At 46.1% G+C, this 18,505-nt stretch overlaps 1 protein-coding gene across 7 annotated transcripts in view; it reads left to right on the top strand.

The window, feature by feature from the left end:
• Positions 1-18,505, top strand: part of STAG3 (stromal antigen 3) — a 38,741-nt gene that overhangs the window by 14,389 nt on the left and 5,847 nt on the right. For all 7 annotated transcript variants that reach the window (XM_050783616.1, XM_050783619.1, XM_050783618.1 and 4 more), the window contains 21 exons: positions 4,422-4,495; positions 6,610-6,733; positions 7,226-7,324; positions 7,535-7,614; positions 7,924-8,031; positions 8,296-8,410; positions 8,724-8,829; positions 9,003-9,106; positions 9,687-9,779; positions 9,904-9,993; positions 10,224-10,424; positions 10,545-10,615; positions 10,719-10,806; positions 11,240-11,320; positions 11,403-11,495; positions 11,634-11,802; positions 11,916-12,052; positions 13,282-13,383; positions 13,889-14,037; positions 14,254-14,382; positions 14,476-14,633. In XM_050783616.1, coding sequence (XP_050639573.1) covers positions 4,422-4,495; positions 6,610-6,733; positions 7,226-7,324; positions 7,535-7,614; positions 7,924-8,031; positions 8,296-8,410; positions 8,724-8,829; positions 9,003-9,106; positions 9,687-9,779; positions 9,904-9,993; positions 10,224-10,424; positions 10,545-10,615; positions 10,719-10,806; positions 11,240-11,320; positions 11,403-11,495; positions 11,634-11,802; positions 11,916-12,052; positions 13,282-13,383; positions 13,889-14,037; positions 14,254-14,382; positions 14,476-14,633 — 2,371 coding nt within the window. The remainder of the gene's footprint in view (positions 1-4,421; positions 4,496-6,609; positions 6,734-7,225; positions 7,325-7,534; positions 7,615-7,923; positions 8,032-8,295; positions 8,411-8,723; positions 8,830-9,002; positions 9,107-9,686; positions 9,780-9,903; positions 9,994-10,223; positions 10,425-10,544; positions 10,616-10,718; positions 10,807-11,239; positions 11,321-11,402; positions 11,496-11,633; positions 11,803-11,915; positions 12,053-13,281; positions 13,384-13,888; positions 14,038-14,253; positions 14,383-14,475; positions 14,634-18,505) is intronic.

Genomic DNA, 18,505 nt, shown 5'->3' with positions numbered 1-18,505 from the left:
AGTTGTGGCAGCTAAAAAAATCTTTAGACACTGCTAAATCTCCCTTGGAGAACAAAATTAGCCCCAGTTGAGAACCACTGATCTAATCCCTTTCTTCTCATTTTTGCTAGTTCCACTTCTATTAAACGAACTGCACTTAACTAAAAATTTGTTTTCCAAATTGTTAGAAACATATGGGCATCATACCTCGAAGATCTTGCAGGTTCAATTCTAGACCATCACAATAAAGTGAATGTTGAAGTACAATGAGTCACACAATCAAAAAATCGAAATTTTTATTTCTCAGTGCATATGAAAGTTATGTTTACACTGTAGTCTGTTAAGTGTGCAAGACTATTGTCTAAAAAACAATGTATGTACCTTAATTTAAAAATATTTTATTGCTAAAAAGTGCTAATGGCAATCTGAACCTTTAGCGAGTTACATCTTTTTGTTGGTGGAAGGTCTTGCTTCCATGTTGATGGGTGCTGACTGATCAGGGTAGTGGTTGCTGAAGGTTAGGGTGGCTGTGGCAATTTCTTAAAATAAGACAACAGTGAAGTTTGCTGCATCTATTGACTCTTCCGTTTACAAAAGATTTCTCTGTAACATGAAATGCTGTTTGATGACATTTTACCCACAATAGAAATTCTTTCAAAACAAGAGTCAATTCTCTCAAGCCCTCATGCTACTTAATCAGCTAAGTTTAGGTAATAGTCTGAATCATTTGTTGTCATTTCAACAATATTCACAACCTCTTCACCAGGAATAGATTCCATTTCAGGAAACCGCTTTCCTTGTTCATTCATAAGAAGTAATTCCTTATTTGTTCAAGGTCATGAAATTGTAGCAATTCAGCCACATTTTCAGTCTCTACTTCTAGTTGTCTTGCTTTTTCCACCGTATCTGTAGTTACTTCCTCTACTAAAGTCTTAAATCTCTCAAAGTCATCCATGAGGGTTAGAATCAACTTAACTCTTGTTAATGTTGATATTTTGACCTCCTCCCATGAACCACAGATGTTCTTAATGGCATTTAAAATGGTGAATCCCAGCCAGGCACAGTGGCTCACACCTGTAATCCCAGCACTCTGGGAGGCCAAGGCAGGTGGATCATATGAGGTCAGGAGTTTGAGACCTGCCTGGCCAACATGGAAAAACCCATCTCTACTAAAAATACCAAAATTAGCCAGGTGTGGTTGTGTGTGCTTGTAATCCCAGCTACTTGTGAGGCTGAGGCAGGAGAATTGCTTCAACCCAGGAAGCAGAGGTTGCAGTGTGCCAAGATCACACCACTGCACTCTAGCCTGCACTATGGAGCAAGACTCCGTCTCAAAAAAATAAAAATAAAAATAATAAATAAATTAATTAATTAATTAAAGTAAAGTAAAGTAAAGTAAGATGGTGAATCCTTCCCAGACAGGGGGTTGGGTTGTTCTGGTTTTTGTTTTTTGAAGACAGGGTCTTGCTCTTTTGTCTAGAGCAGAATGCACTGTTGCAGTCACAGGTTACTGCAGCCTCAACCTGCTGTGCTCAAGTGATGTTCCTGCCTTATCCTTCCAAGTATCTGGAACTACAGATTGCATACTACACCTGGCTAGTTTTTGTTTTGTTTCTGTAGAGACAGGTTCTCACTATGTTGCCCAGGCTAGTCTTGAACTCCTGGGCTTAATCAGTCCTCCCACCTCAGCCTCCCAAAAAGTTGGGATTGTAGGCATGAGCCACTATGCCTAACCCCAGGAGGTTTTAAATGGACTTTGCCCAAATCATCAGAGGAATCACTGTGGCAGCTATAGCCTTATGAAATGTATTTCTGAAATAATAAGACTTGAAAGTTGAAATTACTCCTTGGTTCCATGGGCTGCAAAATGGATGTTCTGTTAGTAGGCATGAAAAAAGCAACATGGATCTCCTTGTACATGTTCACCAGAGCTCTTGGGTGACCAGGTACATTGTGATTGAACAGTAATATTTTGAAAGGAATCTTTTTTTCTGAGCTGTAGTTCTCACCCATGTGCTTAAAATATTCAGGAAACCATGCTGTAAACAGATGTGATACCAGTTAGGCTTTGTTGTTTCATTTATAGACATAGGGAGAGTAGATTTAGCATAATTCTTAAGGGCTATAGGATTTTTAAAATGGTAAATGAGTGTTGGCTTCAGCTTAAAGTCACCAACTGCATTAGCCCCTAACAAAGAGTCAGGCTGTCCTTTGAAGCTTTGAAGCCAGGCATTGACTTCTCCTCAATAGCTGTGAAAGTCCTAGATGGCATTTTCCAATATAAGGCAGTTTAGTCCACATTGAAAATCCATTGTTTAGTGTAACCACCTTCATCAATGATCTTAGCTAGATTTTCTTGATAACTTGTTGCTTCTCTATCAGTATTTGCTGCTTCACCTTGTACTTTTATGTTATGGAGAGGGCTTCTTTCCTTAAACTTCATGAACTAACTTCTAGCTTCAAACTTTACTTTTGTGGCTTCCTTAGTTTGCTCAGCCTTCATAGAATGGAATACAGCTAGGATATTAATCTGGATTGGGCTTTGGCTGAAGGGAATGTTGTGGCTGGTTTGATCTTCTGTTCCGACTACTAAAACTGTCTCTGTATCAGCAATAAGACTGTTTAACTTTCTCACCCTTTGTTCCCTGGAGTAGCGTTTTTAATTTCTTTCAAGAATTTTTCTTTTGCATTCACAACTTGACTGTTTGGTACAAGAAGCCTAGCTATCAATTGGCCTGTCTTGGCTTTCAACTAAGCTTCATCATTTCTTTTTTCTTTTTTTTTTTTTTCTTTTTGAGACAGAGTCTCTCTTTGTTGCCCAGGCTGGAGTGCAGTGGCTTGATCTCGGCTCACCACAACCTCCGCCTCCCAGGTTCAAGCGATTCTCCTGCCTCAGCCTCCTAAATAGCTGGGATTATAGGCACCTGCCACCGTGCCTGGATAATTTTCTATTCTTAGTAGAGACAGGGTTTTGCCATGTTGGTCAGGCTGGTCTTGAACTGACCTCAAGTGATTTGCCCACCTCAGCCACCTCACCATCCCACCCAAAGTGCTGGGATTATAGGTGTGAGCCACCACTCCTGGCCTCTAAGCTTAATCATTTCTAACTTTTGATTTAAAGTGAGAAACATGTGACTCTTCCTTTCTTTTGGACACTTAAGAGGGTTATTAATTGACCTAATTACAATATTTTTGTGTCTCAAGGAATGAATAGGGAGACCTGAGGAGAGAGAGACAGGGAAACTCTTGTTGGTAGAGTATTCAGAACACAGACAACATTTGTTAAGTTTGCCATCTTATATGGGCACAGTTCGTGGTACCCCAAAACAGTTACAGTAGTAACCTCAGGCTGGGTGCGATGGCCCATGCCTATAATCCCAGTACTTTGGGAGGCTGAGGTGGAAGGATTTCTTGAGCCCAGGAGTTCAAGACCAGCCTGGGCAAACATAGGGAGACCCTGTCTTTACAAAAAAAATTTTTTTGAACTAGCTGGGTGTGGTGGCATGCATCTGAACTCCCAGCTACTTGGGAGGCCGAGGCAGGAGGATCTCTTGAGTCCAGGAGGTGGAGGCTGCCATGAGCCATGGTCACACCACTGTACTTCAGCCTGGGTGCCAGAGTGAGACCCTGTCTCATAAAAAAAAAAAAAAAAAGTAACATTAAAGGTTACTGATCACAGATAACCATAACAGGTACCATCATGAAAAAGTTTAAAATACTGTGAGAATTACCAAAAAGTGCCACAGGGACACAAAGTGAGGATATGCTATTAGACAAATGGCGCTGATAGGTATACCCAATGCAGGGTTGTCACACACCTTTAGTAAACAATGTTTGCAAAGCGCAATAAAGTGAGATATGCCTGTATAATACCAGCTAGGGCTTCTGAATAGTCAGAATAGCCACATGCAGAGGGGATATTATTTTTACTACACACAAACCTCTGAGGCATTAGTTGACTATACAGCTTCTTCCAGAATTAGAAGGTTTAAAAGAGAGCATAGGATTACAGGGGTTCACACTATCCTATGATACACAGGAAGTAGGTGGAAGTTGTACTTTTTTGGTAACTTCAGGGCCTTATGCTTGTTAGGGTATAAGAGATTAATTGGCCGGGCGCAGTGGCTCACGCCTGTAATCCCAGCACTTTGGGAGGCCGAGACGGGCGGATCACGAGGTCAGGAGATCAAGACCATCCTGGCTAACACGGTGAAACCCCGTCTCTACTAAAAAATACAAAAAACTAGCCGGGCGAGGTGGCGGGCGCCTATAGTCCCAGCTACTCGGGAGGCTGAGGCAGGAGAATGGCGTGAACCCGGGAGGCGGAGCTTGCAGTGAGCTGAGATCCGGCCACTGCACTCCAGCCTGGGTGACAGAGCGAGACTCCGTCTCAAAAAAAAAAAAAAAAAAAAGAGATTAATTCGTTTCTCCCTGTCCTCCAGCTCCAAGAGCATCAAGAGGAGATTGAGGGGATGATGAATGCCCTCTTCAGGGGTGTCTTTGTTCATCGGTACAGGTGAGCTAATGGGATTCTCTTATTGAAGCAGCTGGCCTTTGGTTATGGAATCTGAGGAAGTGAACAAGGTTTTCCCCCTCCAACCCTCAGTTATTTGGTTAGTCCCGGAATTAATGCGGCTGGAGCAGAAACCTCTTAACAAATGTTTCAAATTGGTGAGGTTTAGTTTATCACCACCTACAAAGGATCTTGTAAGTGCTTCTGGGAGAAAATAAGAAAGTAAAGCATTGCTGAGTATTTTCCTGCTCCAGTTTTGCCCCAGATCTGCCCCAACTCCTCATCTTTCTGGGGTTGGAGACTTGAGAATAAGAGCAGAGAACAGAAAGGCGGGACTTTTCTGAGGGATGCGTGCAGCCTGGTGAGCCTTCTCCTGGCCCAGCCTGCTGTCTCACTGTGCGAAGGGCAGGGGAGTTTTATATTCTTTAAAGACCTGATCAAGTTAAGTTAAAGAGTATCTGTAGGCTGGGCGCGGTGGCTCATGCCTGTAATCCCAGCACTTTGGGAGGCCAAGGCAGGCAGATCACCTGAGGTCAGGAGTTCACAACCAGCCTGACCAACATGGAGAAACCCCATCTCTACTGAAAATACAAAATTAGCCAGATGTGATGGCCCATCCCTGTAATCCCAGCTATTTGGGAGACTGAGGCAGGAGAATCGCTTGAATCCGGGCAGTGGAGGTTGTGGTGAGCCGAGATCATGCCATTGTACTCTAGCCTGGGCAACAAGAGTGAAACTCCGTTTGTCTGTCTGTCTGTCTGTCTGTCTGTCTCTCTGTCTCTCTTCCCCACTCCCCCCCCCATATATATGGTATCTGTAGATGTTTGTCACTCTTACCTAGGTTTCACTTCTGCCTTTCCAGACCCTTTCAGCTGATTTAACCTTTTCTTAATGTGGAATTAAAACACACTCAGGGCCGGGCATGGTGGCTCACGCCTGTCATCCCAGCACTTTGGGAGGCCAAGGCAGGCAGATCACAAGGTCAGGAGATGGAGACCATGGTGAAACCCAGTCTCTACTAAAAATACAAAAAATTAGCCGGGCCTGGTGGCGGGCATCTGTAGTCCCAGCTACTCAGGAGTCTGAGGCAGGAGAATGGTATGAACCTGGGAGACGGAGCTTGCAGTGAGCCGAGATGGCGCCACTGCACTCCATCCTGGGCAACAGAGCGAGACTCCGTCTCAGAAAGAAAAAAAAAAACTCCCACACTTCGGCCAACAGCTGAATGAACCTTTTTTTTTCTGGGACAGAGTCTCACTCTGTCGCACAGGCTGGAGTGCAGTGGTGCGATCTCGGCTCACCAGAACCTCCACCCCCTGGGTTCAGGCGATTCTCCTGCCTCAGCCTCCCAAGTAGCTGGGACTACAGGTGCCCCCAACCATGCTTGGCTAATTTTTGGCCACCATGCCCCGCCTGAATGAACTTTCAAAATTGGTTTTTAAGAGAGGTATGGAGGCCGGGTGCAGTGGCTCACACCTTTAACCCCAGCATTTTGGGAGGCCAAGACGGGCAGATCATTTGAGGTCAGGAGTTTGAGACCAGCCTGGGCAACATAGTGAAACCCCATCTCTACTAAAAATACAAAAAGGTAGCTGGGCGTGGTGGTGCACCTGTAATCCCAGCTACTAGGGAGGCGGAGGCAGGAGAATCACTTGAACCAGAGAGGTAGTGGTTGCAGTGAGCCGAGATTGTGCCTGGGCAACAGGTAGAGTGGAGAATTAGGCTTTACAAGGCTGGTGTTTAACTGTTTTATGGTTTGGTAACAGAAAATATTTACTAACTGGTTACGGCACATTTTTGTAGTCCTAGCCACTTGAGAGGCCAAAGTGGGAAGATAACTTGAACCCAGGGGTTCCAGGCCAGCTTGGGCAACGTAGCAAGAGACCCCATCCCTTAAAAAAAAAAGAAAAAATATTTACATGTATTTTGCTATATATATATATATAGAGAGAGAGAGAGAGAGAGAGTATTTACAGCGGGAGGAAGAAATGAAAGGCCTGGGGTGGATGGTATTTCAAGAAAATAAATTCTTCCATGAGAGGGAGTTATCTGGTAGGATGGAAAGTGAGTTTGAAGAGAGGGTGACTATAAGAGTCAACTTATCTGTCTGTGCCTAGGGATGTCCTTCCTGAGATCCGTGCTATCTGCATCGAGGAAATTGGGTGTTGGATGCAAAGCTACAGCACTTCTTTCCTCACCGACAGCTATTTAAAATATATTGGTTGGACTCTGCATGATAAGGTGGGATTCGAGTCAGTTTCCTTTTCCGTTTCCCTCATCTTTTTCTTGTCCTAGGACACCTCACCTTTTCCTGGGCCTGCCACTGAGATATTTTACCTAGTGAGCAATGATTAACCCATCAAGGCACTGAACCTTGAAACTCTCCTAGCACTGGGGAGGGTAGGATAAGGTAGAGAGAGACATATCGAGGAGATAAAATGACTCAAAACATGAGGTATGGGGAGAGAGACTTTCCCATGGAAGAGAGTTATTGATGGATGGTAATACAAGTGCTAAGGGGCAGCCAAAGTATCCTTCTCATGAGTACTGCTGTGATCCTTTTGTTTTTAAGTAAGAAGACACTGTTAATTGTTTCTGACATCTCAGAGTCCTCAGTATAGGAGACACTCAAGCTAGAATGAGGGATCGGAGAGGGGAGTCTGGAGGCTCAGTAGGGGTGAGTAGAGTATGGTTAGTCTTGTTTCCATTCTCCTGGTTTTCCCTCCTCATCAGCACCGAGAAGTCCGCCTGAAGTGCCTGAAGGCCCTGAAAGGGCTGTATGGCAACCGGGACCTGACCGCACGTCTGGAGCTCTTCACCAGCCGCTTCAAGGTGAAATGTGTGGCGCTCCTTGGCTTGGCTCTTTGTTGTGATTCCCGTTTCCCCACCTTGTATCTTTCTACTCCTCATGCTCTAAGATGTCTTGGCTATCCCAGCATCTTCCTCTGTGTAGGCACTCTCTTTAGGAATTTCTGATTCTAAGAGAGCAGAATGTTTGGAATTTGTATAATGAGATATTGAGTGACTTTCTCCTTTCTGCAGGACCGGATGGTTTCCATGGTCATGGACAAAGAGTACGATGTGGCAGTAGAGGCCGTCAGATTACTGATACTTATCCTTAAGTGAGTCCTGGGAAGAGGGGAGGCCAGTGTCTCAGACCTTTGCCCCTTCCAGGGTCCTCTCCCTCCACCTGTCATAGCTGACTCTTCCATCTGTGCAGGCTGACTGAGGTCATTCCTGAGTTGCAGTATCTCGAGTGGGAAATGTTTCTGTCTTCTCTAACTCCCCCTACTCCTTTGTCTTCCACTCTTCATTTAGAAGTTCTTTGTGAGTTATGTCCTCGTTGCTTTTGCCTCTTTTTGTTTCTAGCCTTGGTTGTGCCAGAAGACAATGTCCCTATTCACACACTCTTTCTGCTTTTCTGTGGGCAGGAACATGGAAGGGGTGCTGACGGACGCAGACTGCGAGAGCATCTACCCCGTTGTGTATGCCTCTAATCGAGGCCTGGCCTCTGCTGCAGGCGAATTTCTGTACTGGAAGTGAGTAGGGCCCCTTTTATGTTTCTTTAACACCACCCTCTCGGTTTCTCTCCCCCATCTGCTGCTGCCCTACCTAAGGCCTCCGCATCTCCATGGAAGTCTCTCTGGTGTCTCCTTTCCTCTCTCTGCTCCTTGGGGCTTTCCTTAGCTCTGCACCTCCTTTTCCTTTATCATCTCCTTGGGCCATCTCCTCCCTCTGTGGTCATCGTTACACCTCCTTGTTTCCTCCTGTGCTGAGCCCTTTCCTTGTGTCCTTTCCACCAGACTCTTCTACCCTGAGTGTGAGATAAGAACGATGGGTGGAAGAGAGCGACGCCAGAGCCCAGGCGCCCAGAGGACTTTCTTCCAGCTTCTGCTGTCCTTCTTTGTGGAGAGTGAGGTGACATACACAGAGATGAAGTCTGGCTGTTGTGCATAGGACCGACAAGTGGACTGGGCTTGGTGGCTCACGCCTGTTAGCCCAGCACTTTGAGAGGCTAAGGTGGCAGAATCCTTTAAGCCCAGGAGTTTGAGACCAGCCTGGGCAACATAGTGAGACCCTGTCTCTACTGGGAAAAAAAAAAAAAAAAAAAAGACAAATGGAGAAGGATGGGGGTGGACACTGTAGGAAGGAGAGCGATATTTAATCAGTGACCACTTCCTAGGATATTTTAATATGCCATCACTAACTCCCCATGCACCTCCTTCCTCAGCTCCACGACCACGCTGCTTACTTAGTAGACAGCCTGTGGGACTGTGCAGGGGCTCAGCTGAAGGACTGGGAGAGTCTGACAAGCCTGCTGCTGGAGAAGGACCAGAGTGCGTGCCACATGGAGCCAGGGACAGGGACCTTCCACTTCCTAGGGTGAAACCAGGAGAGATTGCTTGCCTGACTTGTACAAGGCAGCAATGGTGGCATGGGGTGGGGGGAACTTGGAGTTAGAAGGTGGCTAATCTTTGATTCTGTGTTTTTGATCCTCTTGGCCCTCCAGACCTGGGTGATGTGCAGGAGAGCACACTGATAGAAATCCTTGTATCCAGTGCCCGGCAAGCTTCAGAGGGGCACCCACCTGTGGGCCGGGTCACTGGGAGGAAGGTATGGCATGAGGGTGGAGTGGGTAGGTCAGTAATACTCAATCCTGACAGGCATTGTGCATCCTTACCCTTCAGGCCGGGGTTAGGGTGCTCCTTCTACCATTTAAAGAATTTCATTTCCAGAAAAAAGGGCTGGGTGCGGTGGCTCATGCCTATAATCCCAGCACTTTGGGAGGCTGAGGAAGGCGGATCATGAGGTCAGGAGATCAAGACCATCCTGGCTAACATGGTGAAACCCCGTCTCTACTAAAAATAAAACAAAAAAATTAGCCGGGCATGGTAGTGGGCACCTGTAGTCCCAGCTACTTAGGAGGCTGAGGCAGGAGAATGGCATGAACCTGTGAGGCGGAGATTGCAGTGAGCTGAGATCGTACCACTGCATTCCAGCCTGGGCAACGGAGCGAGACTGTCTCAAAAAAAAAAAAAAAGGAATTTCATTTCCAGAGAGAAGAAATCTCGTGGGAGCTGCCGAGTTTTCTTTTCCTTCCAGGCAGATAAGGTCACGGGGAGGAGGACTGCACACACCCCCTGCACCAGTGTTTCTCTACACCTCCCCCACCCGCAAGTGACTCTCATTCCAGGGCTTAACCTCTAAGGAGCGCAAGACCCAAGCTGATGACAGGGTGAAGTTGACTGAGCACCTCATCCCCCTGCTGCCCCAGCTCCTGGCCAAGGTACCACTGCCCCTCCACTCAGCATCACACCATGAGAAGTGAAAGGAAATGGCCTCTGTGGGGGTGGGAGTAGGAATTAGCAATGTGTCAACTCGTAAGGAGGCCTCCCTGTCAATCATCACAGTTCTCAGCTGATGCAGAGAAGGTCACTCCCCTGCTCCGGCTTCTCAGCTCCTTTGACCTCCACATCTACTGCACTGGGCGCTTGGAGAAGGTAAGGAGATAGATTTCCTATACCTTGCTTCTTGCCTGCTGGGGCCAAAGGGTTCTATTGCCAGTATCTTTTTTTTTTTCCCAAGAACCTGGGTTCCAGAAAAATCAGCAAGCCTTTTCTTAGGCATCTTGTCCTTGAAGTTTAATGTTTTTAACCCTGTTCCACTTCCCTCCAGAAGAGTGCCCTCCTCCCACCCCCACAGCACACCATCTTCTGCCTTTTCTTCTAAGCACCTGGAGCTGTTCCTGCAGCAACTCCAGGAGGTGGTGGTGAAGCATGCAGAGCCAGCAGTACTCGAGGCTGGGGCCCATGCCCTCTACCTGCTCTGTAATCCGGAATTCACTTTCTTCAGCCGGGCCGACTTTGCCCGCAGCCAACTAGTGGATCTGCTGACTGACCGCTTCCAGCAGGAGCTTGAAGAGCTGCTGCAGGTAGAAGCTGGGACTGGACAATGGGACACCTCAAACAAGGGTGGGAGGGGCTGCAAGACAGGGGACATGGACTGATGAGTTCTGGGGGAAATGCTATTGTGGATCTTCTTTCCTCCTCAGTCGTCCTTCTTAGATGAGGATGAGGTATATAATCTGGCAGCCACTCTGAAACGCCTCTCTGCCTTCTACAAGTGAGTGGCTTTCCTCCTCTTTCCCATCCCGTTTTTACTGGTGTCTGCGGAGTTGGTTCCCTCTGTTCTTTTCCAGTATAACGTTCCCCTTTCTTTCACAAAGCGCTCATGACCTGACTCGCTGGGAGCTCTATGAGCCATGTTGTCAACTCCTGCAGAAGGCTGTGGACACAGGAGAGGTTCCTCACCAGGTGAGTGGATAGGCTAGAGATGGGTTGGGGGCTGGGGGGCTAGATTTTAAGGACCTATGTTCTAGGTGGCCACCAGGTACATCAAGTCTTAAGGTGTAGAGTAGACATAGCGAGGAAGATCAGGTCGGGGGGGTCACCTCTTACATTCCTCTCTTAGGTGGTAGACTCTACTTCCAGTGTCATCTTGGATTTCCTGGAAGCCAAGGATAATATTGAGGGATTCTAGGAGACGTAGAGTAAATTAGGGAGCGGTGACATTTCTACTTCGTATAGAAGCCTCTGAAGAGTGTCCATAATATCATTCATTTTCCACTGGAAAAGGAATTGGCTCTCCCCTTACTCATTTTCTCTCCTCTTCATTGGTGTGTGTCTACCTATCTGTCTCTCCCTCTCCTGACCCAAACCTCATTTTTCAAACACTTTGTTGTTACAGGTTATCCTGCCAGCCTTGACTCTTGTCTATTTTTCCATTCTCTGGACATTAACCCACATTTCTAAATCAGATGCTTCCCAGGTGAGTGTGGGTCTTAGATGGGGGAGTGGGAACAGAGGAGTCTGTGTCTTCATTCTTCCCTTTCAAGCCACTGTGCCCACAGAAGCAGCTGTCGAGTTTGAGGGACAGAATGGTGGCCTTCTGTGAACTCTGCCAGAGTTGTCTCTCAGATGTGGATACTGAGATCCAGGAGCAGGTGAGCACTGACTCAAGTGGGAGCAACAAGGCGAGTATCCCTGCCCGCATCCCCCATTCCAAGGAGAAATTGACAAGTGTCATTTCTACCTTGGGAAACATTCTGTCCTTTTAAACATCCTTTCTTTTCCCCCTACAGGCTTTTGTCTTATTAAGTGATCTACTTCTCATCTTTAGCCCTCAGATGATTGTCGGGGGCCGTGATTTCCTTAGGCCACTTGTCTTTTTTCCTGAAGCTACTCTCCAGTCTGAGCTAGCCAGCTTCCTCATGGACCACGTCTTCATCCAGCTGGGAGACCTGGGCAGTGGTGCAGTGACTCTATACCTGGGGCTCAGTAAGGGCTGGGGCTTGGGTGGGGCTCAGGAATATAGGGCAGGAAGCCTAAGTCTGTGATTCCCTTCTGCCTTCCATGTGAGCCAGGTGATTCCCAGGAGGATCATTTACAGATAGAGCGGCTACACCAGCGGCGCCGCCTCCTGGCTGGGTTCTGCAAGTTGTTGCTTTATGGGGTGCTGGAGATGGACGCAGCCTCAGATGTTTTCAAACACTACAACAAGGTACAGCAAGGCCCTACAGAAATAAAAGAGAAGGGAGCAAGTTGAGCACAGCTATGACTTCAAACACGATAGCACTACAGGTGGGGGATATCCAATGGTATCAAGCTTAAAGGAGAAGTAGGAGGGAAAGGCACTGGGAGTTCAGAATAAGAGGACAAAGAAAAGAGACTTAATAGTAAATAATTATGGAGAAAAAGCTGTGAAGAAATTCAGTGGAGGGGAAATAGCTTATTCTTCCTGTCAAGAAATATTTATTTTTCTCTGACCCCTGTCTATGGAATGGGGTAGCATAAGAAGGAAAAAAGAATAAAAGAGGGATCAATCCTCGCAGGATACCTAGATAGGTGCCCCAGTTTCCTAAACCCACCAGTATTGATTTATGCTTATTGAGCACCTGCTGTGTACCAAGCACCATTCCAGGAACTAAGGCCACAACAGTGAACAAAACACACAAGTTACTATTTGGTGGAGCTTCCGTTGTAGTACCAAGCACCATTCCAGGAACTAAGGCCACAACAGTGAACAAAACACACAAGTTACTATTTGGTGGAGCTTCCGTTGTAGTTGGAGAGAGACAAATAGTGAAGGTGTCAGTGCTGTGTGAGAGGGCACTCTCAGGCTTACTTCTCTTCTCCAAGAATTGGGCTTGGGCCAGTGTTTGTTTCTTTTTTATTTATTTATTTATTTATTTATTTTTGAGATGGAATCTAGCTCTGTCGCCAGGCTAGAGTGCAATGGCAGTATCTCGGCTCACTGTAACCTCCACCTCCCGGGGTTCAAGCAATTCTCCTGCCCCAGCCTCCCAAGTAGCTGGGATTACAGGCACGTGCTGTCATGCCCAGCTAGTTTTTATAGTTTTACAGGCACGTGCTGTCATGCCCAGCTAATTTTTATAGTTTTAGTAAAGACAGGGTTTCACCATGTTGGCCAGGGTGGTCCCGATCTCCTGACCTTGTGATCCGCCCACCTCGGCCTCCCAAAGTGCTGGAATTATAGGCATGAGCCACCGCACCCAGCCTGTTTCATTATTTGTTTACCAAAACTCTGATTTATTTTAGGCTTTGCACCTGTTGATTAGAGATGAAGTCTAGCCTGAATTATTTTATGCTTCAGTTCGTGTTTCCTACCTAAGGCAGTTTGGGAGGGAGGCATGATTAGTGATGTGAAGGAAGAAACAAAATGGTCTTTTCCACTGGTCAGACATTACTTTCCCCACTCTTTCCCCTCAGTTCTACAATGACTATGGTGACATTATCAAGGAAACATTAACTAGAGCAAGGCAGATTGACCGAAGTCATTGTTCCCGAATCCTGCTGCTGAGCCTCAAGCAGGTACGCCCTTCTGCCTTGAGGGCATGCCCTCTCTGTTGTCCCCAAGTCTGTCTACCCTCAGCCACTCAAAATGTAAGATCCTTCAGAGCAGTAACTTTTCTTGTTTTGACTCTTAACTTTACATGATAGGTTCCTTCATTCAAATACTTGGAAAGTTTTTTTTTTTTTAACTGACTGGGCAACCCCATCAAAAGTAACTTATCAGAACGTTGGAACACCAACAAGGAAGTGATAGGGAATTCCTAATTATTTTTCAGTCTGTTCTCTTTCAGCCTCCTTCAGTTACTTATAGACATTTTTATTTAATGTTACAGAGTAGAGGTGATGGGCATTGTCTGCTGCAGGGGTTAGTATCAGGGGAGTTCCTTAGAAGGAAAGAAAGAGTAAAAGTAATAGATGGTGTCCCAAGGCCTTTGGAATTTCTGAGTAGAGAAGAGAATGCTGGACTTCTCTGTTTCCGCCATGTTCTTCCCTTTCCCACATGCACCATGTCTCCTGGACACAGCTGTACACAGAACTGCTGCAGGACCATGGGCCCCAGGGCCTGAATGAGCTTCCCGCCTTCATCGAGATGAGGGACCTGGCCCGGAGGTTTGCCTTGAGTTTTGGACCCCAGCAGCTGCAGAACCGTGACCTTGTGGTCATGCTACACAAGTAGGAAGTATTGGTTGGAGGCCGTGTTCACGGAGGGCTGGGAACAAGGTCTTGGAGGGAGGGTATGTGTGTCAAGGAATAGCAGTCAGGTTAGTGGTGGGTATGCCTTTGGAGACAGGCTGGGGACAGAGGGAGGGTGCACTGGCACAGGATATCTCAGCCCTGGGAGGGAAGTGGGAAGAGACTTTCTTCCTAAAAGAATTCTGCCCAACCAAGGGAAGGCATCAAGTTCTCCTTGTCTGAGCTTCCTCCAGCTGGCTCCTCTGATCAGCCTCCAAATCTGGCATTCCTGGAGCTCCTTTCAGAGTTTTCCCCCCGACTCATCCATCAGGACAAACAGCTTTTGTAAGTTGGTGGGTGGATAGAGATGTGGATTAGGGAAGGGCCTGCTGAGGGCCCAGTAGCCCCTTCAGCCTTTTGGTTCCACCTCTTTCTTAGACTGTCCTACCTAGAAAAGTGCCTGCAGCAAGTCTCCCAGGCACCTGGCCGTCCCTGGGGCCCAGTCACCACCTACTGCCACTCCCTCAGCCCTGTGGAGAACACAGCAGAGACCAGCCCTCAGGTCCTCCCCAGCTCCAAAAGGAGGCGTGTTGAAGGTAGGGTGCTGTGTGTGGGTATGGGGCTGCCCAGCGTGGATAAGTGCAGGTGGTTTTTCGCTGCCTTCAAACTTATTTTGTCAAATATTTCATTGAGCATCTACGTCATTCAGGATATTAATTTCTTTCAAGGTTTAGTCAACTGAAAACCTGCATCAAAAATCAAATAGAGGGCCAGGCGTGGTGGCTCATGCCTGTAATCCCAGCACTTTGGGAGGCCGAGGTGGGCGGATCACGAGGTCAGGCGTTTGAGACCAGCCTGGCCAAGATGGTGAAACCTCTCTACTAAAAATACAAAAATTACCTGGGCATGGTGGCACGCACCTGTAATCCCAGCTACTCGAGAGGCTGAGGCAGGAGAATTGCTTGAACTTGAGAGGTGGAGGTTGCAGTGAGCTGAGATTGTGCCGCTGCACCCCAGCCTGGGCGACAGAGTGAGACTCTATCTCAAAAAAAAAAAAAAAAATAATAATAATAATAATATAATGAAATAGAAAACCGATGATAAAACCAAATATTGAACTAAGAAATCTATACATTCAGAGTACCCCTCCTCAACGTCTCGTATCCCATTATTTTCCAAACTTTAGACACTTTTATTTTATTTTTTTATTTTTATTTTTATTTTTTTTTGAGACGGAGTCTCACTCTGTCGCCCAGGCTGGAGTGCAGTGGCCGGATCTCAGCTCACTACAAGCTCCGCCTCCCGGGTTTACACCATTCTCCTGCCTCAGCCTCCCGAGTAGCTGGGACTACAGGCGCCCGCCACCTCACCCGGCTGGTTTTTTGTACTTTTTAGTAGAGACGGGGTTTCACCGTGTTAGCCAGGATGGTCTCGATCTTCTGACCTCGTGATCTGCTCGTCTCGGCCTCCCAAAGTGCTGGGATTATAGGCTTGAGCCACCGCGCCCGGCCACTTTAGACACTTTTACACAACCTTCATTATTTTTTCCCTTCAGATCACCTGTTGTCTTATAAGTTGCCTAAGATTTGTTTTGTTTTGTTTTGTTTTGTTTTGTTTTGAGACAGTCTTGCTCTGTTGTCCAGGCTGGAGTGCAGTGGCGGCGTGATCTCAGGTCACTGCAAGCTCCACCCCCCAGGTTCATACCATTCTCCTGCCTCAGCCTCCTGAGTAGCTGGGACTACAGGTGCCTGCCACCACGTCTGGCTAAATTTTTTTGTATTTTTAGTAGAGACGGGTTTTCACCATGTTAGCCAGGATGGTCTTGATCTCCTGACCTCGTGATCTGCCTGCCTCAGTCTCCCAAAGTGCTGGGATTACAGGCATGAGCCACTGTGCCCGGCTGCCTAAGGTTTTTTCTTTGCTTTTTAAAAAACAGCTGCATATTAAGTAACATTGTAGCAATTATTTCATATGCAAGTATGTGTTTTCTAGTGTACATTTTTAAAATGGGATTTTGTGTGACAGCTTTATTGAGATACAATTTACATATCATAAAAATCACCCCCCCCCTTTTTTTTTGAGATGGAGTCTTGCTCTGTCACCCAGGCTGGAGTGCAGAGGCGTGATCTCGACTCAATGCAACATCCGCCTCCCAGGTTCAAGCGATTATCCTGCCTCAGCCTCCTGAGTAGCTGGGACTACAGGCTCCCACCACCACGCCTGGCCAATTTTTGTATTTCTAGTAGAGACAGGGTTTCACTATGTTGGCCTGGCTGGCCTCAAACTCCTGACCTTGTGATCTGCCTGCCTCAGCCTCCCAAAGTGCTCCCAAAGTGCTGGTGAGTCACCGCACCCAGCCAAAAATCACACTTTTAAAGTGTACGCTTAGCATATTCACTGAATTGTACAACCATCACCTCTATCTAATTTTAGAACATTTTCATCATTCCAAAAGAAACCACATACCCATTCGCAGTCTCTGCCCATCTTCCCAGCCTTAGGTTAGTATCACTAATATAATTCCTATCTCTTGATTTGCCTATTCCGGACCTTTCATATAAATTGAATCATATAATATGTGGCCTTTTATGTCCAGCTTCTTTCACTTAGCACAGTGTTTTCAAGGTTCATCCATACTTTGACATATATAAGTATCTCATACCTTTTCATGGCCAAAACAATATGTCATTGTGTGGATATGCCACATTCTGCTTACCCACTTGTCAGTTGATTGACATTTGGGCTGTTTTATGCATAATGCTGCTAAACATGCGTGTACAAACTTTTGGGTAGATGCATCTTTTCAGTTTTCTTGAGATATACCTGGGAGTGGAATTGCTGGGTCATATGGCAATTCAATATTTAAGTATTTGAGGAGCTACCACACTGTTTTCCAAAGTACCTACACCATTTTACAATCCTACCAGCAATGTATGGGGCCCCTGGTTTCTCCATGTTGTCACTGGTACTTATTATTTTTTATTTTATCCATCTCCTAGTTACTGTAAGGTGTGGTATCTCATTGTGGTTTAAATTTGCATTTCCCTAATGACCAGTGGTATTGAGCATCTTTTCATGTGCTTATTGACAATTTGTTTATCTTCTTTGGAGAAATGTCTGTTCTGATTGTTTACTATTTTAAAATAGGGTTGTCTTTTTATTGTTGAATTTTAAGTATTCTTTATATATTCTAGACATGAGATTTTTTTTTTTTTTTTTTTTTTTTTTTTTGAGACGGAGTCTCACGCTGTTGCCCAGGCTGGAGTGCAGTGGCGCGATCTCGGCTCACTGCAAGCTCCGCCTCCCGGGTTCCCGCCATTCTCCTGCCTCAGCCTCCTGAGTAGCTGGGACTACAGGCGCCCGCCACCGCGCCCGGCTAATTTTTTGTATTTTTAGTAGAGACGGGGTTTCACTGTGGTCTCGATCTCCTGACCTTGTGATCCGCCCGCCTCGGCCTCCCAAAGTGCTGGGATTACAGGCTTGAGCCACCGCGCCCGGCCTGACATGAGATTTCTTATGATATGCAAACATTTTCTCCCATTTTTTGGGTTGTCTTTTCATGTTATTGGTGGTATCCTTTGAAACACAAAAATTCTTGAATTTGGTGAAATCTAACTTACTTTTTCCTTTTGTTGCTTGTGCTTTTGATGCCCTATCTTGAGAAATTGTTGGCTAATTCAGGGTCACAAAGATTTACTCCTGTGTTTTCTTCTAAGAGTTACAGTTTTAGCTCTTGATTTAGATGTGTGATCCAGTTTGAGTTAATTTTTGTGTATGGCGTGAGATGGGGTGTGATTTCTTTTTGCTGTCTTCTGTGTACCACCTAAAATTATATCTTGTACCACCAGGAAACTCTGCTTTAATCAATTAATACGTATTTGTTAAGGACCTACTATATGCAAGATACTATGTTCAGTGTTTTAGGGGCCATGAAGAATCCTCCAGCAGCTTATCATCTAATAGGAAAAGGGGAAATTTTAATTATGGAAAACCCAAATTATGAGCAATTGCCAATAAATAACTGCCTGAAGGCTTGTACAAATGAATGCTGTAGAATTCAGAGAATGACGAAGGCTTTACCAAGAAGACGGAAATGCTGGAGCTTAAAAAATAAGTAATATTTGTGTAAGCTGAACAGAGGAAGGAAGAGCACCATGGGCTGGCAGAATAGCACAAGCAAAGCATAGAACGCTGTGTGCTGGGCGAAGCATGGAGGTACATAGATCGCTCTGCCTAAAGTGTAGGGTTTGTGAAGGCAAGATAAAACTGAAGAGATTGTTTCTATTCATTCAATAGATACTGAGCACCATGTGCTGGGAATACAGCAGTGAACAAAAAAAGCCAAAAATCTCTTTCTTTAGAGGGTGTCAGATAGTAGTAAATGCTATGGCAAAAAACAGGGAGGAGTATGAGGAATCCTGGTGGGGATTGCAGTCTTACAAAGACTGATCAAGGGAAGACTCAAGAA

Source organism: Macaca thibetana, chromosome 3 (genome assembly GCF_024542745.1).
Source record: "Macaca thibetana thibetana isolate TM-01 chromosome 3, ASM2454274v1, whole genome shotgun sequence".
Lineage (NCBI taxonomy): Eukaryota > Metazoa > Chordata > Mammalia > Primates > Cercopithecidae > Macaca > Macaca thibetana.
Note: the sequence above shows the minus strand (reverse complement) of the source record. Positions and strands in the feature narration are given on the sequence as shown.